The following is a 22,147-nucleotide window of genomic DNA, read 5'->3' as shown; positions in this document are numbered from 1 at the left end:
GAGTGGGACTAAGGACTCAGAAAAGACTTCTGGGGCAAATCTTTTTCAATAGCTAGAGGAATTGAGTTACTTTTTAAATTAATACATTATAGATATAATTGATGTGTTCTACATAGAGCCAAAACGTCAAACTACTCTTTATAATGTAGAATGTTTTGTTGATTCTCTTACTTTATAGTGTTGGTAGCATGGGAAGCAAGGAGAAGGAGAACCTTGATTCTATATTAAAGGAGCCTAAAGATAGGATATGCTAGTACATGTTTAAATGATAGGATATACTACTACATGTTTAAAAGGTAGGAAATGCTAGTACATGTTAAAAACAACTTAGGTGTTGTTAGTATGAAAGGATACATTAATAATAATGCATTAATAATACATCTAGGCCGGGTGCAGAGGCTCATGCCTGTAATCCCAGCACTTTGGGAGGCCGAGGCTGATGGATAACTTGAGACCAGGAGTTGGAGACCAGCCTGGGCAATATGATGAAACCCTGTCTCTATTAAAAATAAAAAAATTAGCCAGGCATGGTGGTGCATGCCTGTAATCCCAGCCATTCAGGTGGCTGAAGCACACTTGAATCTGGGAGGTGGAGGTTGCAGTGAGCTGAGATTATGCCATTGCACTCCAGCCTGGGCAACAGAAAGAGATACTGGGTCAAAAAAAAATTAATCTGTTTGCTTTGTTGAAGATCAATTGGCTCTATGTATTTGGGTTTATTTCTGGGTTCTCTATTCTGTTCCATTGGTCTATGTGCCTATTTTTAAACCAGTACCACGCTGTTTTGATGACTATGGCCTTACAGTATAGTTTGAAATCAGGTAGTGTGATGCCTCCAGATTTGTTCTTTTTGCTTAGTCTTGCTTTGGCTATGCAGGCTCTTTTTTGGTTCCATACGAATTTTAGAATTGTTTTTTCTAATTCTGTGAAGAATAATGGTGGTATTTTGGTGGAGATTGCTTTGAATTTGTAGACTGCTTTTGGCAGTATGGTCATTTTCACAATATTGATTCTACCCATCCATGAGCATGGGATGTGTTTCTATTTGTTTGTGTCATCTGTGATTTCTTTCAGCAGCATTTTGTAGTTTTCCTTGTAGAGGTCTTTCAACTCCTTGTTTAGCTGTATTCCTAAGTTTTTTTTTTTTTTTTTTTTTTTTTTGCAGCTATTGTAAAAGGGGTTGAGTTCTTTATTTGATTCTCTGCTTGGTCACTGTTGGTGTATAGAAGAACTACTGATTTGTGTACATTAATCTTATATCTGGAAATTTTGCTGAATTCTTTTACCAGTTCTAGGAGCTTTCTGTAGGAGTCTTTAGGATTTTCAAGGTAAATGATCATGTCTTCAGCAAACAGTGACAGTTTGAATTCCTCTTTACCGATTTGGATGCCCTTTATTTCTGTCTCTTGTCTGTTTGCTCTGTCTAGGACTTCCAGTACTCTGCTGAAGAGAAGTGGTGGGAGGGGGCATCCTTGTCTTGTTCCAGTACTCAGAAGGAATGCTTTCAACTTTTCCCCATTTAGTATTATGTTGGCTGTGGGTTTGTCATAAATGGCTTTTATTACATTGAGGTATGTCCCTTGTATGCCGATTTTTGCTGAAAGTTTTAATCATAAACGAATGCTGGATTTTGTCGAATACTTCTTACCTACTGAGATGATCAGGTGATTTTTATTTTTAATTCTGTTTATATGGTGTATCACAGTCATTGACTTGTGTATGTTAAACCACTCCTGCATCCCTGGTATGAAACCCACTTGATCATGGTGGACTATCTTTTTGATATGTTGTTGGATTAGGTTAGCTATTGTTTTGTTAAGGAGTTTAGCATCTGTGTTCATCAAGGATATCAGTCAGTAGTTTTCTTTTACTCATGTAACCAAATACCACCTCCATCCCAAAAACTTATGGAAAAAAATTAATCTGAAAAGTTTTTATGGTTTAAACTTGACGTGTTAAGATAATTTTGTCTGAAAAAAACATGATTAGCTCTCTCCAATTCTGTATACAAAATGCATTTCAGATGGGTTAAATATAGAAATAATATTAAATGTAAGTCATAAAATACTTAGAAGAAAGTATAAATGAATTATTTCATAGTAGGCCCAGAAAGGCCTTCCTCAATATAAAACCAAAGGGACATATAATGAAGGAAAAGTTTAACAAATTTGATTATGCAAAATGAAAGTCTCTTATATGTCAAAAAAACATGAAATGATAAAGTGAATGAGAACCTGGAAAAGTATTTGCAACATCAAACATATCACTCCTGTATAAAAAACAGCCACAAAATAGTAATAAAAAGCAAACACATTCGAAGGATAATAGGCAAAGGTCATGAACAGATAGTTCAAAAAAGAAAATGAAAAATGAATTTATTAAAGTGATTAATCTTACTTGTAAATGAAATGGCATGAAATTAAATGAGACATACTTTTTCATCCATCATACCAGCAACACAATATTGATGGTTTCTTTAAACTGTACTCTTATGGATATTGGAGAAAGAACAGTTTGGTGGTAGGCATCAAAAGGCTTGACAATATTTACATGTCTTTACTTGGTACTTTCAACTTTTAGAATTTTTTTCCGAGACATAAATCAGAGACCAGAGCAAAGATAAAGGGATGTTTGCTACTGCATTATTATGGTAGTAACTGTCTAATAGTGGTGGGTTAGCAAAATCAACTACAATATTTACAAATGATGGAATATTCATACAGCCATTCAAAAATCATGTTTTCGAAGACTGTGAATATTGAAAGTGCTCCTATAATATTGTCAAACAAAAAAGCATGTTACAAAATGATGTATACTATAATTCCAGTATTTGAAAAATATAGTATATATGTCTAGATAAAGGACTAGAGGACTACAGAGAATGTAAATATTGGAAATATGTCTGTTATAAGTGATTTTATTTTCTTATAGTGAAAAATGTTTTCTTTTTTTTTTGAGATGGAGTCTCACTCTGTTGCCCAGGCTGGAGTGCAGTGGTGCGATCTCAGCTCACTGCAAGCTCTGCCTTCCTGGTTCATACCATTCTCCTGCGTCAGCCTCCCGAGTAGCTGGGATTACAGGCACCTGCCATGATGCCTAGCTAATTTTGTTTTTGTATTTTTAGTAGAGATGGGATTTCACTGTGTTAGCCAGGATGGTCTCAATCTCCTGACCTTGTGATCCGCCCTCCTTGGCCTCCCAAAGTGCTGGGATTACAGGCGTGAGCCACTGCACCCAGTGAAAAATGTTTTCTAAAGCTTCATTTATTTTATGAGAAAAAGTTATAAACTACAGACTAGCATTGTATATTGTTATAATAGTATTGTATATCTACATATAATTTGCTAACTATATTTATCTATTCTTTTTCATTTTTATTTTACTTTAAGTTCTGGGATACATATGCAAAACGTACAGGTTTGTTAAATAGGTATACATGTGCCATGATGGTTTGCTGCACCTGTCAACCCATCATCTAGGTTTCAAGCCCTGCATGCATTAGGTATTTGTCCTAATGCTATCTCTCCCCTTGCCCCCCAGTCTCCACAGGCCCTGGTGTGTGATGTTCCCCTCCCTGTATCCATGTGTTCTCATTGTTCAACTGCCACTTATAAGTGAGAACATGTGGTTTTCTGTTCCTTTGTTGGTTTGCTGAGAATGATGGCTTCCAGCTTTATCCATGTCCCTGCAAAGGACATGAACTCATTCTTTTTATGGCTGCATAGTATTCCGTGGTATATATGTGCCACATTTTCTTTATCCAGTCTATCATCGATGGGCATTTAGGTTGGTTCCAAGTCTTTGCTATTGTAAATAGTGCCGCAGTAAACATAACGTGTCCATGTGTCTTTATAAACATACATATCCATGTGTCTTTATAGTAAAATGATTTATAATCCTTTGGGTATGTACCCAGTAATGGGTTTGCTGGGTCAAATGGTATTTCTAGTTCTAGATCCTTGAGGAATTGCCACACTATCTTCCACAACGGTTGAACTAATTTACACTCCCACCAACACTGTAAAAGCATTCCTATTTCTCCACAGCCTCACCAGCATCTGTTGTTTCCTGACTTTTTAATAATCGCCATTCTAACTGGCATGAGATGGCATCTCATTGTGGTTTTGATTTGCATTTCTCTAATGACCAGTGATGATGAGCTTTTTCTCATATGTTTGTTTTCTCTTCTTCAGACACTCTGGGTATATGCAAATTCAGTAATATGAATTTTATAGTTTAAGTAAATTTGTTTACTAATGCTTATTTAATGGAGAGTCCAGATGGAATTAATGCCCAATAGTTTTTTTGAGAATGTTGCAGAATAATATTACTATAGATAGTTGTGTATTTTTAGTACAATAGAGATTAAATTATACTATGCTTTCAATTAACTTACTTAAATGGGCGAAAGGCAAAAACTATCAACAGCAGAATAAAGAAAGATTACATATGTAAAAGTACCAAAAAGCTGTATTGTGTTTGCTTCATTTTCTCACTTTTAGAAATTTTGTACCTGTACTATGATTTTCATTAAAATGTAGATATTTCTTATACTAGCACATTCATTTACAAGAAATAAAGAAATTTTGCTCAAATGATTATGATACAGTATAAAGTAAAACTGAGTTCATGTAGTGATGTGTGGAGACACGAACAAAATTGGACTAAAATTTTTTATTGATTGCTTTCTAATTATAGTAGAAATACATTTTAGGTTTCCATTTATGGAGAAAGAAAAAAATGGCAGAGGGTAGAAGAGTGATGTGGAAGAAAAAATAGAAAATATAACTTGATACTTTTGCTTGAAAAAAAAAGATGATTGAGGCAATTGGCCACACCTGCTCTGTCTGACCACTCTTGCCTCCTTTGGCTTCTTAGTGTTTTCACCATCCTAACCACTGCCGGCCAGTCCCGTCACAGCTGCCCTCTGCTTCCTGCTGCGCTATATGTTTGGCCACTCTCATGTTCACATGAATGGTACAAGATATTAACTCATGACGCCAAAGGATACTCCTCAGGTGGAGAGCAGCTGCACACATAATGCACGGCTCCACAGTGACATATAACAGTGTGTCCAAATACTTCAGAAAGACCCTTGCCACTTCGACGACACCAATCAAGGACCTGATCAATGGCCACCATTTCTGCATGTCGAGTAGCCTGAAAAGAGAATGGGCCTTACACTGATATTGTTTGCTTCATGTAACTACTATTTTACAAATATACAAAAAATAAGTACAAAAAGATGATCGATTAGAGTCGTCTTTTAAAACTCATAACCATGGAATTGTCTTATAGTCTGTTTTCCAATGAGATTCCTAGGTTTTTGATTTGGTAGCTAGTGACAGGGACGGATATTTAAAGTTCTTTGAGATGAAAGAACTTTATTACTTTATTTATTTACTTATTTCTTTGAGATGAAAGAACTAACTTATTTCGGCTTGAATACTCTGAGCTAAGTCATTTAGCACAACCTTACATAACCCCATCAGAGTGTTTACTGTTTTTTAATATGGGGACAAATGAAAAATTTAGAAAATTAGGACAGAAAACAAACAAACAAAAATGGCACTCAGAAAAGAAATAGAATAAGGAGAACACATCAGAACCCTAACTTGATTGTATTTGTTTGTGAGACTTTTGTTATTTGTTTAGAAATGATGATGATGTTGATGATGTTGATGTCATCAATGATGGCAGCAATGAAAATCTATTATACTATATTTAATGCTAAATGCTTTACATAGGTTATATCTGAGGTAAGCCAGAAACTGCTGAGAGAGGAACTTAATATATTTATCAAACCTAAGATTCATCTTTGTGTCATTTATTTTATCTTTGTCTTATGTATTTATGATAAAGTATTTCTTCATGTACTTTATCAAAAATATTGTCAATTAAACTATGATATTATTGACTGTAAGATATATCTTGATTCCAGATATGATAAAATATTTTAAAAATTATATTATCATCAATGAAATATGTTGATTGGTGAAAGTGAGACTAGCAGACTGATGAACAACTGTTTCCTATTTTGAAATCAGTTTTTAAAAAGTTTATCACTAATAAAGGAGGAAATTTTGAAAATGTGAGAATATGATGTTAAGAAACTGTTCCAATCCTGATCTCTTGGCTATCTTTGGGCCTCTTCTTTGTGGAAAAAACACACGTACATAAAACCCACTTATGTGAGCAGAGAATCAAAAGAAGGATTTGGAGGGGTCTGCATATCTTCAAGTAGGAGTAGCTTTTGATGTAAGTATAGGATAAACTTTAATTTCTGCTAGTTTTATACATTAGATTTCAAAGTTGTACTCTTGGGAGTGAGGGATGGTGGTAGGAAAGATTTTAAGAGTAAAACAGAAAATGAACATTGAGAAATAAATACGTTGTTCCTTGGGGAGTGTTCTTTCGAGAGACACTGAGCCTGTAAACCATTCCCTCCTACGTAAAATGTCAGGAGCAAGATTAAATAGCTCTTCCTAGCATGCAGAGTTTACAGAATGCAGATATTCCCTGAGCACAGCAGACAATAGAGTAAGTTTAATTGAAAATATGCAGTGTTCTAAATTCTGCACATTGTTTGGTGCAAAACTTGAGGAAGGAGGAAGGAAGGGAAAGAGAAATGGGACAAGTTTTTTACAAAAGGTAATGGGAGGAGAGCTGTTGCAGAGCCAGGGAACAAGTAACTGGCTATTCCCTTGTAAGATCTGTGAAAAAGTGGAAAAAAGAGATTAAAGCATTATAGTAGTGTAGAAAGATATTTCTTTTTTTGTTTCCAGTTCCCAGCAGAGAGCTTCAGAAATCCTTGGAATTTCCTGAGTCATTAGGGTGATGAGAGCATCTTTTGTTCTAGTGAGGTTATTCTTGGTGGGCCCTTAAAAAGCTTCAGGTTGCAGGCTGGTTGCCCAACAGACCAAGCCTTGATTAGCAGCTTGGGACTTTTAATCTCATGTGACAACCTCTGGGGAGGGCAAAGGGGCTGGAGATTGAGCTAATCACTGATGGCCAGTGATTTAATGAATAACGCTTATGTAATGCAGCCTCCACAAAAACCCCTAAATGCCTGGGTTCTGAGACTTTTATAATTGGCGAACACATCCACATGCGAGGTGGGTGGGACCCCCCAGCTCCATGGGGACAAAAGCTACTATGCTCTGGACCCTTCCAGACCTCACTAGATTTACCTCCTCACCTGGCTCTTCATTTGTGGTACTTTTAATGCACCAGTAATGGTAAGTAAAGTGTTTTTTGGAGTTTTATGACCACTCTAGCAAATTACTGAACCTGAAGTGAGGGGAGGACCCTCCCACTTCAGACTTTATAGCCAAGTTGGACAGAAGTGTGTGTAACCTAGGGACCTTGTTTTGTGGGACTGAGCACTAAAAAATCTGATGCTAACTCCTGGTTGTTATTATCAGAATTAATTGAATTATGGGACGTCGAGTTTGTGTCAGAATTGGTTGGTGTCAGAAGGAAAAACACTTCTCACTTGATGTCAGAGGTGGTTTGAGTAAACACAGCTCAAGCATACTTAGGAGAGGCATTGAGTTAAAGGCCAGGAAAACTGGAGGGAGGTAAAGAAGTAATAGATTGATGGGAAGTGTGTTCAGTTGTAGCTAAGGAAGTTAAGGCAATAAAATAAAAAAGTAGTCACATCAGATGCTTTAGAATCTATATCTATAAATTCTTGGCCCTGGGCAGGAAATTCTTTTTATTGTAGCTTCTGTACATTTCCAGTGGGTGGGGGCATTGATCATTTATATGTGGCTAGAATAGGAAAAAGAGACTTGACTGGTCCAGTTAATCTTTTTCCTGGTTAGACAGTATATCCATTGGAAGGGTGCTTAAAAGATTGGAAATGTGTTTGCCCATGTGACTTTGGGGCTAAAAGTATGTTCTTGTCTGAGGTCCTCCTTGGGTCGCTAATAGCCAAAGAGAAAATATAGTTTGCACATTGCTGTATGCTGGATATAAATGCAATCAAGCTGGTAATGAAGAATTTGCATATACAAAGCTAGGAGAGGCCATTGAAGCAAGGAGACACTTTCTGAACCTCCGTTGCCAACCTGGAAGAATTAGCCTAAGATTGAAGAAGTGCATATCTGAGGTCAAGGACAAGGTGGGCAGTGCTCAATGTCATCCTTTAGAACAGAGGGCAGGAATCCCATCTGGAGAGTGGAGGCAACTGAAAGAGAGGTATGGTCGTGTTGTCATATATTAAGGACCTCTATTCAGGTTTCCTTGAACTCATACTCTTATCATAGTTGTTTGTCTTTTTGCCATTTTTGTGATTGTATAAGTCTGAAGCTTTTTATTTAAAAAAATTTGCATCTTTAGATAGTCATTCTGTATAAAACGAAGGCAGTGCATTACCTATAATTTTCACGTTGGGTTATTTAAAAGTGCAGAAATTTAAGACACTTACAAAGCAATCTGAGTGTAGAATCCTAGGTTTGAATTATTTTTTCTGTAACTGTCCACAGTATAACATTGCCCGTATCTAATTTGTTCATACTTTTAGTGATTCATCTTTATCAAATCTTTGCAAAGCGTTGTACTTACTTTCTTGGATACGATAATCCTTTCTGCACTCATATTTCATCAGATTGTGAATAATATAGTTAAACTATATAATTACTATAACAGGAAAAAATGGTAATAAGTGTGGGAACAAAACAACCCCTCTTGGTGAGTGTGAAGCTCAGGGGTGGGAAGAAGAGCAGGTGCAGAGTAGAGAGTAGCCTGTACAGGGTGCTGCATGTTCCACAAGGGAGTGGAGAGCCTCGACTAATGGAGTATCAGCAAGAGATCTGCTCCTGATGCTTGCAGTCTTTCCAGTTCCTCTATTCCTGTGCTTTCTAGAGATTCTTTAGTCCTTTGAAAATCTTTCATTTACATATTAGCAATAAGCCATGTTTGTAATTATTACTAAAAATGAAAATAACAGGATATATTAGTAATTGGGACTGCTATTATAGTAGATAATAGGCTTTCAAATAAGTGTAAGAATTCTCAAATTTGTAAGGTAAGGTTTTTTATGTTAGTTGAATATATTTTAGTAGTGAAGTAAGGAGTGATATTACAGGTTGATTATTGAGGTCTCTTAAATTTATCCTATAATTAGAATTTTATTCTTCATAGTTACGTGTTAATGTGTCTGCATTTGTGCTTTTTTTGTTTTAAAATGTGATACTAAAAATACACAGAAATTGAAATTTAGCCCCACTGCAGTTCCATAACTTCTTCTTGCTTTGTTCTGTTGCTAAGTCAGAAATTTACATTTGCTAGATTATTACCTATTGCCATGGAAATCGTTTTGTTGTATTTCTATTTCACTACAGGAACAAGCAGCAGGAGCTAATGGACCATAAGAGGGAAATTTGTTGTTTAAACAATGATTATCTTTTATATTTGGCTAACATGAAAAGGGGAAAGTACACTTTTTCTGTCACACCACATGAGAAGGTAAATGGATGAGATTTAGAGACAGAATTTACCTGAAAAAAATTTATACCTGTCTTGTGAGTTGGAAATAAAGTTACCTACTCACAAGACAAAATTGTAAAATGTGCCTATATCAAGCTATGTTTTGTCAAGTCACAAAAGAGGTCCTGTGGCAGGTTGGGTTCCCTAGAAGCAGACATTGAGATGGAGTTTGGGGTGTGAGATGTATTTTAGGGATCATCCCTGGGGAAAGGAAGAAGGAAGATACAGGATTGAGCAGGGGAGGAAGCCAAACTGTGAGGCAGGCCTGACAGAACCCCAGACAAGCCAGTGGGGCCCTCAGACAGTGTGGCCTTCAGAGTTGTCTCAAGTTACCCCTGCCCTGTCTGAGGATGTCGAATACCCCAAGGGAGGGCGGTTCTCTGCAGCTGTGGCGATGTTGAAGTCTACTGACCTGGCGGCTGTCTACTGACTGCACTGCCCATATATGGGCCATGAGTGAGTGCTTCTTTGAAGGGGGATCTGGGTGATGCATATTGTTGTCTACATAGGTCTTATTTTGTGACTATCAGGGAAATTTTGCAATTTTATCCTTATATTTATAATTCCCCAATGTACATCATTTTTCTAAGCCAAGTATTCTGTAAGAATTAACATTTTACAGATTTTAGACATGTTCAAGACACCTTTTAACATCCTTATTTTATTTGTTTAGTGCCCTTAGGATTATATAGGCTGTATTAGCCTCTAGCACAAGCATACCTTTTTATATTCAAAATTCAGAGCAGATTGTGGCCCTTCATAGAGAGTTAAGGTTTTTCTTAATAGTTATATGGGCATTTAGGGCCAAACATATCTTTGTTTTTTAATCATTTGACAATGATTTCAAGCTTATAGAAACATTGCAAGAATAGTACAAAGAACTGATATGATTTTCACTCAAATTTTCAATATTAAGATTTTATTATAGTTGCTTTATCATATTCTCTCTCTCTCTCTCAATCTGTCCTCCCTCTCCTCTTACCATTACACATTATTATTATTTTGAAGTTTTTTTTTGGCTTGAGAGTACATTGGAGACATGATGCCCCAGTACTCCCTTAGTACTTCAGTGACTATTTTCTAAAAATAAGGACATTTCCCTACATAATCTCAGTATAACCACCAAAATAGGAAACTAGTATTGATACAATATTACCGTCTATTACACAGATTCAATTCATAATTCACTAACTGTCCCAATGATGTTCTTTATATGTCCAGAATCTAAGCCTTGTATTTAGCTGCCCTGGCTCTTTGCTCTCCTTCAATCTGGAATCTTCATTAATCTTGCCTTATCTTTAATGATTTTGACATTTCTGAAGAGTACAGCTATGTTTTGTTTCTCTACTTGGGTTTATCTGATGTTTCCTTATGAATAAGTTGTTATTTTGGGCATTATTACCACAAAAGCGATGCTATGTTCTCAGTTCCTCATGTTAAAAGGTGTGGTTCAAGCTTATCTTGTACTTTTCTTGCCCCAGCCCTGGCGCTACCAAAGACTTCTGGTTTCTTTTAGTGGATGCTAAGGTTGCTCTTTGCTACTGGGTCTAAGGTTGCTCTTTGCTACTGAGGTGTCTTTGCTTCTAGATCTTTTCAGTGAACAAACCTAGGAAATATAGATTTGCACATTATATGTATATATGTATGTACATATATGCATGTACATACATATATTGATATGGCTTGGCTGTGTCCCCACCCAAATCTCAACTTGAATTGTATCTCCCAGAATTCCCATGTGTTGTGGGAGGGACCCAGGGGGAGGTAATTGAATCATGGGGGCCAGTCTTTCCTGTGCTATTCTCGTGGTAGTGAATAAGTCTCACGAGATCTGATGTGTTTATCTGGGGTTTCTGCTTTTGCTTCCTCCTCATTTTTCTCTTGCCACTGCCATGTAAGAAGTACTTTTCGCTTCCTGCCGTGATACTGAGGCCTCCTCAGCCATGTGGAACTGTAAGTCCAATTAAACCTCTGTTTGTTCCCAGTTTCGGGTATGTCTTTATCAGCAGCATGAAAACGGACTAATACATATGTACATTACATGTATATATGTATGTACATATATACATATACATCTCCATCTATCTATCTATTGATCAGTGATTATCTAAAAATATATGTTCCCACTGATCTCCTCAATTCCAAACGACAGGGTTTATTCTTCCTTCCCCTTTTTGTACTTGTAGGTTCCTTCTCCAACATTAGAAAACCTGGCTCCCATTATCCTCAGTATATTTATTTGCTTGCCCAATTTCCCCTTTTTATACTTAATTTTACAGCTATATGGGTCATCTCCTTGACCTCAACCCACTATCCCCAGCCAACTGGTTGAATATTTGGTCCCGGTCTTGCTGTCTGTGCCAGCTAATTTCTCAGTCCTAACCAAGGGTAACCGGCCCAGATACTTCTTGTTTCCTAGCACTTTTATTATTTTCTTTTAGATATAAAGGGCTGTATGGACTCTAAAAGTGATTTGGCTGAGCAGCTAGCATTTAGTATGGGTTATATCATAAAACAAATTTCTATTAAAAATGGGGTTATTTAGTATTTTAGTGTTTTTTTTTTCTTTTTTAAAGACGGAGTTTTGCTCTGTCTCCAGGCTGGAGTGCAGTGGTGTGATGTTGGCTCACTGCAACCTCCGCCTCCTGGTTTCAGGTGATTCCCCTGCCTCAACCTCCTGAGTAGTTGGAACTGCAGGCACGCGCCACCATGCCTGGCTAATTTTTTGTATTTTAGTAGAGATGAGGTTTCATCATGTTGGCCAGGGTGATCTTGATCTCCTGACCTCGTTGTCTGCCCACCTTGGCCTCCCAAAGTGTTGGAATTATAGGCGTGAGCCACTGCGCCTGGCTGTATTTTAGTTTTTGTAAAAAAAATTATTATTCTAGATGTGAATGACAGAACTTTAGTGCTTAGCTTAAGATTCTGTTATGCAAGGCAATAACACTGGCATACATGCTAGCCATTTTTGATGTTAAAGATAGTTTATGAATAAGAAACCATCTATATTGTTAAGGCAGGTTTTTCTTTGGTTTCTTTTGGATTTATTTTTTGGCAGCTTGATAAGCAATAGCTAAAACGAGTTCTTGTTGAACCTTGTTTATTGGTTTGCAATAATGAGAACAGTTATTGAGTCCAATAATTTTGTGCTTTTATTTTCAAGTAACAAAGTGTTCTTATTTTGTGATGATACCACAGAAAGCTAGTTTAAAAGCTAGTTTTAAAGGATCTGTAGCTTGAGAGGTTATAATTTAGAATGGAGACATGGTGGTCAGAGGAAATCAGCCAAAGTTAAAAGCCTTTTCTGTGCCATTGCATCTGTAACCATCCTCAAAGTACTCTGCACTTTATGTCACAAAAAAGCCTCAAATCCTGTGGGTAAATGTTATCTGCAGGAACCTCATCATTTTTGAAAACAGTGCTTTTATCCTTAGAGTGTTTGAACAAGAAATACAAATAATACTATTTTCTTTTCTTTTTACAGGACAACAGATAGAAGTATTCTTCTGCTATTTTTGAATAAGTGCTATGTGATATAAGAAGCAAAATCAAATTTAAAATTAATGGATGGTGAGATAGAAACTTATGGTATTATCTTGTTCAAATCTCTTTTGCCTCTTTTGTGAAACAGTCATTCTCTTCTTTTTGTGGGGTTATTTTATGCCTAATTTTCTTTTACAAGGTAAAATATAATTGCTTGTCAGCTAATAGTTTATGGCACAGATATTTTTGCCAAACACATTAAAGGTAGATCTTGGTTATACATAACCTTTAAGGAACACAGGGAGCACACATGATATGGACAGAGCAGTTGATGGGCAGTGATTATGATTGCACAGGGAAGGGGAGTGAAGGCTCGTGTTATTCTTTTTCTTTAAATGTATTTACAGTTTATCATGAGTCTTTTATGAGTTTTCATGTCCTTGTCTGCTGTAACTTTACTTGCTTCTTATCCATTCCCTCTCTCTGTCTGCCTTTGTCTCTCACATACATTCATTCACACACACCCAAATACACATACCTTCACACTTGAATTTGAGTAGCTGGCATGCTTAGAAATATTCTCAAATGGGGGTTACATAGGGCCAATGTATATAAATTGGTGTACCTTTATGTATATATGTATTTGTATAGTCACACACTCTATTTTCAAATAGAAAACCAGTCATACAAAGTATTTGCCTTATCTTAAACATTCAGTTTATGTTTGTTAAGTGAATGAATGTATGAGTCTAAAAAGAGCAATGATATTAAGGATTGGGGAAAACTGGGCATAGGAAGGATTACTCATGGGGAAGTTATTTATTCGGCAAAGATTGACTTGTCTAGATTGTTATATCAGGTTATTTATCAATCATGTGGAGCAGGCTGGGAGTGGTGGTTTATGCCTATTATCCCACTGCTTTGGGAGGCTGTGGTGGGAGGTTTGTCTGAGGCCAGGAGTTCAAGACCAGCCTGGACAACAGAGTGAGACCCTGTCTCTTAAAAAAAAAAAAATTAGCTGGGAGTGGTGGCATGTGGTTGTAGTCCTAGCTACTCGGGAGGCTTAAGCCCAGGAGTTGGAGGCTGCAGTCCAGCCTGGGTGACAGAGTAAGACCCTGCCTCTATTAAAAAAAAAAAAATTCATGTGGAGCAATTGGTAGGTTGAGTTTATTCCTTCACCCTGCCTTACTGAACCAAATCTTATTTCTGATTAGTAGAGGGTAAGTGGATAATTAATTGAGATGTACACATATGTCATTGGAAAAGATAAATTATGCCTTAGATGAAGACAGTGACCTGGGTATGGGATCAGATATTTGTAATTTTTTTCCTTTTCCATCAGCTTTTTTTATGGCAGCTCATTTTCTGTCTTATGACAGCCAAGTAACTCAGTAGAGTAAAATGACTTTTATATGGTAGAAACCACAATGAACCACTCAGGACATTTGCCTTTAAAAACAGCAATAAAAAGATCAAACATTCTCTAGTTACAACTTTAACATTTTACCATTTGGAGTGATACTGCTAGTCCTGTCAATGAAAAGGACCACTTGGCATCTTTTTGGAGTATCCGAATGTGTGGTTGCGGACTCACTTCGGCCTAGGGTAGTGCTTTGGGTCTTGTACAGGATTTTCTGAACCACTTTTCTAATGTGCCCAAATTGTAGAGAACAGGATACTGCTTCCCCTGCTGCTTTCCTGAATGTCAGCATCTTTTTCTCTTATAAAGGGCAAATTGCTGTATTGAAAGGAGTATAAGCAATGCAAATCCAAGATTTGGTTAATAGTTCAGGTTAGGGTACCAACCACTTGACTTTCTTACCCCCTTTTTGCTTAAATGCCACTTGTCAGTGAGGCCTTCTTTGGCTATCTTATTCAAAACTGTACCCTTGCCCCCCCACCTCCACCTTGCCTTATTTTCCCAGTAGTACCATTTGACATATACATTTTATTTATTACACGTCTTCCCTATAAGACAGAGGTTCATGAGGGTAGGGCTGCTGAAATCCCAGTGCATTGCACAAAATAGGCATTTGTTCATTATTGGTTGATGAATAAGGCCTTACAGAACCCACCTAATTTTTCTAAAAATTCATTTCCTCAAGTATAAAATGGAAGTGTTAGGAAGTACTTTGTGTGCTGTAATATACTTTATAAGGTGTTTTGTCATTATTAATCAAGTTAGAAATTCTAAATTTAGTACAATTTATGTATTTCCTAACTTTATCCAGTTAAAAAAATACATAAAATGTAAATATGTAAAAAGTATGTAAAATGCTCTTTTTGAAATGAATGGGGACAACTCCAAAGCTGCCTTTTTGGCCCCAGTTCTGTTTACTGCTACGTGACTCATTTTCACTTGTTTATGAATCATATTTTTTGCTTGCTGCTTAAGAGATTCCTTAGCTAGAGGCCAAATGGAGCAGTGATTGGCTGAAGAGACAAAAGATTGTTTACCTATTATACAAAGGCCTTCAGGATCTCCTTCTTTCTGTCTTCTTTCAGTAATAGAGGGGCAGTGCTGATAGAGTGCAGCAAGGCCCAGTTTCTGCCCTACAAAGTGCTTTAGGAGTTTGGGAGAAGTAGGAATGAATTGTGACTTGGAGTGGGGACCAACCTTGACAACGTACTCAAGGCCCGAGATACAAAGCTGAATTCAGCAATCTCTACCTGATTTCCTAGTGGAGATACAATTCCCCCTCCTCCCCCTCTTCTCTTCCTCATCCTCCTCCTCCTCTTCCCTCCTCCTTCTCCTCTTCCCTCCTCCTTCTCCTCTTCCCTCCTCCTCCTCCCTCCTTTCTCTTCTCTCCTTTCTCCTCTCTCCTTTCTCCTTTCTCCTCTCTCCTTCTCTCTCCTCTCTCTTCTCTCCTTTCTCCTTTCTCCTTCTCCTTCTCCTCCTTTCTCCTCCTTCTTCTTCATCATTTAGAGATGGGGGCTCTCACTCTGCCACCCAGGCTGGAGTGCACTGGTACAGTTATGGCTCATTACAACCTCAAACTCCTGATCTCAAATGTTTCCCCCACCTCAGTGTCCTGTGTAGCTGGCGTTGAAGATGTGAGCCACCTCACCTGGCTGGGAGATACAATTAAATAACTAATTATAACCAAGTGCTTAATTGAGATATAAATAAGACACAAGAGCATAGATGAGGCAGTGATACTGAAATGTAACTGGACAGGTCAGAGAAAACTTCCTTGATAAGGTGACATATAAACTGAATATTCATGGGCTTGAACATATAAAAGTGGAAGGAGGGGGATTTCAGGAGGGGCAGAGTGAGAAAAAGGAAAATGAAAAAGAAAGAGGCAGAAAAACTTAGTGCATATTTTAGTTTGTCACTAGGGTTTTTCGAGGTTCAAGGTGAGATTTTGATTATTGAATCCTCCACCTACCCCTCCTGCCTTCTGGGATTCTGGACTGATGCATTATTTATAAAAATGTATAGAAGCCAACAGGGAAATAAAGTACTGTTTAAAAGGTGGACAAATGCTGGATAGCCCTCAATGTCTGACTTTTTCAATGAGGAGTGTTGAACCATGAGTCTTGATTTTGTAGGCTTAGATCGGTTTTCTGGTCCAGTGAAGCCCAGTACTCTTCACTCATTCAGTTGTAGGTGGAGACACTGAAGCAGAGTAGAGATGAGGATGGGCAGGCCGAGAGATTCTTTTTAGTCACACAAAATAATTATGACCACTCAGCCTGGAGGACCAGATCCTGCCTAGGCATGCCTGCCACTCCCAGAAACAGGCAGAGTAGAGGTCCGGGGAGTCTGGGCTCATTTCTTTAAAGCACAATAACTTCATCCAAAAGGTTTAAACTGTGGCAAAGTATGATAACTATGACTCTTGCCTTGGGAAGGAACTAATTAGGGTTATATAGACAGGAGAGAAACCCTCTTTATTCTCTTCAGTCTCTCTACTTCACATGTGCATAGATAGAAACCGTAGAGAGATATGTGGGTTTCCTGTCCCCAGTCACTCTAGTCTACATTTTCTTCCTCCATGACTAATGGCAATCATTTCTCACAGGTTTATTTTTTGTGTAGTAGAGTAGAGATGACTGGCCACAGAGTAGACTAAAGATGACTCTCCCCTACCTGGATGAATCTGTGTCCTTGGCTTTAGAATATTTGCTATAAATATTAAATCCTTGGAAGTATGGAACCACATTTGCAGCTACTGTTAGCCAAAGGTGCCCGGTAATTACTGTATAACCCGAGTAATATTTTAATACAGAACCTAGAGTTCTTACCTGCTTCTGAATTTATCTTTGTCTCTTGAGCCACCTTCACTTTCATTTCTGGACGAAGAGGTGTTCTTTCTTCTGTTCAGGGTTGCCTGTCCATCTGTGTTCTAGGTCTTCTCTCCCAGTTCCTCAGGCTCTTGCTCCATTAGTCATTCCATTTCTTGCCCCTTTAATCAGCTTTTCTGTACTGATTGCTTTTCTGAGCTTTTGAACATGCTTAGGTCTCTCTCATGTCCAAAATAAAAAATGACAATACCCCAAACCATCCCTTGATTCTGTGCTCACTACTTTATTATTTTTTTATTATAGTTAAGATTTTAGAAACAGTTGTTTATACTTGGTCTTTCTTGCCTCTCCTTTGCTCTTTTGCCTTTTGGAGTCTTTGGCCGTCCTGCTTGTTCCTACCATTGGGATCGCCTTCATGAAGGTCATCAGTGATCTCTGACTTGCAAAATACTTTTTGATTTTTTTTCTGGCATTTTGTATACTTTTCAATGCTTCTCTGAAATTATGTACTTTTCTTTTGTATTTGATTCTATTGAATGTTACTTCCTTAAAAAGTTCTTCTGTTTTGGTTTTTGTGATTCTACTCTTTATGAATTTTTCTTGTTCATACATGGCTATTTGTTAGTGAACTTGCTGTCTATCCTCTCTCTCCTTTTCAGAATTTTTGTGTCACTGTTCTGTCTTGGACCCTTGAGCTTATCACTCTACAACCTCCTGGAGCAAACCCTTTTACGGGTCTGCTGCTAATTCCATATTCTCTAGCTTCAGCTTAGGCATTTCTGTTACACTTCAGATCGTGACATCCAATTGCTTCCCAAACATTTCCACTTAAATAACCTACACGCACTTCATACTTGATACATTTGATGATAATAAAAGTGTTCCTCTTTCCTGTTTGCTATTTCAATGGGTGATAACAGCCTTTCCTCAGTTTCTCAAACCAGAGAGTTGGTAAGCATTTCCAACTTCCATTTAGCTCATTGTAGTATAACCAGCATGGTACCTGCATATCCTAGGCATGCAATAATGATGTGTTTGAATGAATGAATGAATGAACAAATGACTTCTCTCTTACTCCTTATACTCAGTCAGTCACCAAGTCCTGCATCTTTTCTTTCTTCTCTTGAACTTTTCTCTTTTGTTCTTCTCCATTCTTAATATTCTGGATGAGACTGTCCTCTCTCACCTTGGCGATTGCAATAGTCTATCTTGTTCTCATCATTGTTAGTGTATTTTCCTCCTCACAGTTTTTCATCTATACAAGTACTGTCCAATTGAAATGTATTATACAAGGCATATATACAGTTTTACCTATTCTAGTGGCTACATTTAAAAATAAAAATAAACAGGTGGTATTGATTATAATAATATATTTTATTTGATCTAGTTTATCCAGAATATTCTTTCAACTTGTGGTCATGGTCACATTTCAAATGCTCAGTAGACATGTGGCTAGGGGATACCATATTCACTAAAGTAGCTCTACGCTGCTAGCAGAGTAAAAATCTCATCCAGTCTCTGCTTACATTGCTCCTCTGTTTTCACTTTTTCCGTGACTCCCATGTCTTACAGGTCAAAAAAATCTCAGCTTAGTAGTATCTGCTGTAAGGTGTGATGTGGTCTGGCCCTTCTCTACTTCCCTCTCTGACCTTTGTACTTTGCACCCTACTAATACCAAACTAATGTACTTCCTAGAAATATGCTGGGTTAATCAGCTACAACAGTTCGCGTGGTGTTTCAGCACTTGTTGATGGAAATGCAGGCATCTGGGTGAAAACATGGTTTTCTTTATTCTCAGATCTATTTATTTTTAAATATGGTGCTCAGATTTGCACTCTCATTCTGGAAACATGGAAAATAGATAGTAGTGAGAATAACCTGATATTTTTCACTTAGAATCAACTCAGGTACCCTAGAGAAACAGATTCTGTTACTTTTTGTGGAGAATACTGAGGTTAAATTGTATTCTAAGGTTAGCAGTTTATGCCTGGTATTTCTTTTTACAATGTCTGATGATACAGTATGGTATCAGAGTATATCAGAGACAAGCCAGATGGCCAATTTTAGACTAGTTTTAGTGCTAACTAAAGGGCTAATTTTTCTCTCTCAAACTCAACTGTGACTGTTTATTGTGAAAATATTCAATAGCTGGACAAGCTAAATTGATCCAGGAAAACCTAATTGGGTATTTCCATCTTGCATACCTCTGCTGCTTATAATTAAGGAACCCTAGGGAATAGCTGTTAGTAAAAATATTGATTACATATCTGCTGCTTTTTTAATAGCTGCATGTTAATTCAAGAAGTTAAATTTCAAGGGACTAAAATTTTAAAGAAAAAAAATCTGAACCCTAGCACTGGTCCTTTCATGTCCATTTAGGTGAATAGTTTTGCTTCTTTTGCATTCTGAGTGTTGTTATCAGTCTGCGTGTGGAGGATCACACGATTAGCTTGCTCATATTTTGACAAAAGATCATTATCTGGCTGAAGCATGTTGTAGGAGTCAATGAATATATAATATATTTCAGATTCCTTAAAGATATTAAATATCTAACTTTGAATGTAGAGGGTATTTCTTAATAAATGTTTAAAAACTCTCATGGCGGGGCCTTCATATGACAACTAATAAATATACCATTGGATGGTGTTAACAAAAAGACATAATACTGTGAAGTGCCTTCAAATTTTTTAGATATTATAATAAAGTATTATTTTTTCCTGACAAATAAATTAGCAGTGATTTAATCATTTTATGTTAATTAATGTTGCAGAATATGCACAGAAGAGTTTTTGATGGAGGTATTTTACTATTTTCTAGTAACTTACTTTTGATTTTTATTTAGATAGTTCATAATACTGAATCGGCTATGGAGAACAGTTGCCACTTGCAATGTATACATGGATTTTATTTTTACCTAAACTTACGTGGATGTATGAAATCTGTTATTAATGTTAGAAAATAAAGTTGTTCATGAATGTTATTTCATCTAAAAATTCCAGACTCAAACTGACTTGCTAGTTTTCTTAATCTTAAAATGAGTTCTTATTTACTTGATGAGCAAATAGTAGGCAGTTACATGTTAGACAATTTTGTTATTTAGAGTTTGATAATATGTGCCATTTTATACTTCTGGAATTTTCGGATCTTGAAACTATAAGCCTTCAGATATGTATCATTATTAATAATATATTATTATTTGAGAAAATGACTGGTATTTCTATTTGACTTTCAGCCTGGTTCCTTTCCACTATATTCACTTGATAAGGGAATTATTATTATTTTTTGGCTCAGTGAAATATCAATAGTACTTTTCTGAGGTGCAGCAATCTAATGTGAGATTGTTTTAAGGTGCCATATTATGAAATTTCATTTCACCATGTAAACATCTTGACATATTTTGCAGTTTTTAAAATGGCTTTTGATTAAATGTCTGTAACAACTATTATCCTGCATAATACATATATAATTTATGTACTCTCATTGGGTACGTTCCTTGACTGGAATATAAATTTTCATTTACATATCAGTTTGAGTTATGTTGTAGAAGAGAGGAAGTGATACTGTACATGATATTTCTTATCTTTAATAGGACTTTTTTTTTTTTTTTTTTACCATAAGGGTTACTTGAAGTTTTCAATGATATTTTATTGGCAATTCTGGTCTTCTCTTACAGTGTACAAATGTCATGTATTGTGTTCTTCAATTAATAAACAGATTGTATTCTACTACTGGATTAGCCTTTCAGTAAATGTGTTTCAAAATGGTCTCATTAGCCTTTTAATAAATATTATAATTGAACATGCATAAATATGGGAAGGTCTACTGTGTAACAACATGGTTATTATATGTTTCAAATTATCTTGTATTCTTATGGAATTGTATACCTGTTTCTCATGCAGAATAACTACACCGTTAAGAGAGTATACTAACCTGTTTTTATGTTTGTAAAGACTGCAAGTCAACTAGGTGGCTTGAATTAATCTGAATTCACCTTCATGATAGAGCTGAAGAAATTGATACTGCAACTTCTCATGTAACAAGAAGATCTCAAGTTTAATAAGTCTTTGAGCTGATTCAGACAATGGATTTGTTGCTAACAGCTTTTTTGTTAATATTGATGTGAGAATGCAATTGGATATTATAAACACTCTTCAGTTCAACTGTTTAGTCATTAAAATAATTTTGATATAACAGATATTGATTAAGAAAGGGATTTTAGAGATAGAAAGACTTGACTTCAGTTCTCTGATTTGCCAGTTACAACTACAGCGGTGCCCTTGGGTGATTATAACAATACCTGCTTCATAGAATTGCTTTGAAAAATAATTTAGATAATAAGATTTAGTAGGTACTAATAAATGTGAAGTATTATTATAAAAGTCATGAACATTTTTGTCTTAAATATATTTAAATTTGCTGGAAGTTTTATCAATTTTTATATTTGTGACAATTATAAAATGTTGACTAACTGGATTATAAGTATGCTAAGCTATAAACTTTTTGGGTGGTCCTTTGAGTGCCAATACAATCCACATATCAGAAAACATTATACAGTTGACATTTAATAAAATTGAATTGAATTTTCATGGCTTCAACTGATATAAGATGATTATCATGCAATTTTGCTTACATCCTGACATATAATTGTTTTATAATTTTTCTATATTACCTGCCAAACTACATTGTAAACAAAAATTGATTAGAGATTATATTTCATTTTTTTTGTATTATCTAAAGTTGTGTTAAAAAACACGATCTTCAGCTACCAAGTCTATTCCATAAATATTTCTTGGATTTTAACATGATTTTTTTTAATGGATTCTCCGTATTCCCCTTGATTTTAAAAGAAAAATGAATAAGTAAAACTAAGTTAAGTTAGAATTATTAATGGAAGGATGCTAAAATCAATTATGGTACATTA

At 36.3% G+C, this 22,147-nt stretch overlaps 1 protein-coding gene across 11 annotated transcripts in view; it reads left to right on the top strand.

The window, feature by feature from the left end:
* IMMP2L (inner mitochondrial membrane peptidase subunit 2) overlaps positions 1-22,147 on the top strand; it is an 888,292-nt gene that overhangs the window by 156,567 nt on the left and 709,578 nt on the right. The window contains exons 4-5 of one of the 11 annotated variants that reach the window (XR_008667322.2): positions 9,348-11,445; positions 12,977-21,711. The exons of 8 other annotated variants lie outside the window; for them this stretch is intronic. Coding sequence is in view for 1 of the 3 variants with exons in the window: in XM_063708729.1 (XP_063564799.1) it covers positions 9,348-9,483 (136 nt within the window). In the remaining 2 variants the exon portion in view is untranslated. Of the gene's footprint in view, positions 1-9,347; positions 21,713-22,147 lie in introns of those variants that run through there. 2 more of the 11 variants (XR_010134732.1, XM_063708729.1) reach the window with 2 other exon arrangements.

Source organism: Gorilla gorilla, chromosome 6 (assembly GCF_029281585.2).
Source record: "Gorilla gorilla gorilla isolate KB3781 chromosome 6, NHGRI_mGorGor1-v2.1_pri, whole genome shotgun sequence".
Taxonomy (NCBI): Eukaryota; Metazoa; Chordata; class Mammalia; order Primates; family Hominidae; genus Gorilla; species Gorilla gorilla.
This window is presented reverse-complemented; position numbering and strand designations above follow the sequence as displayed.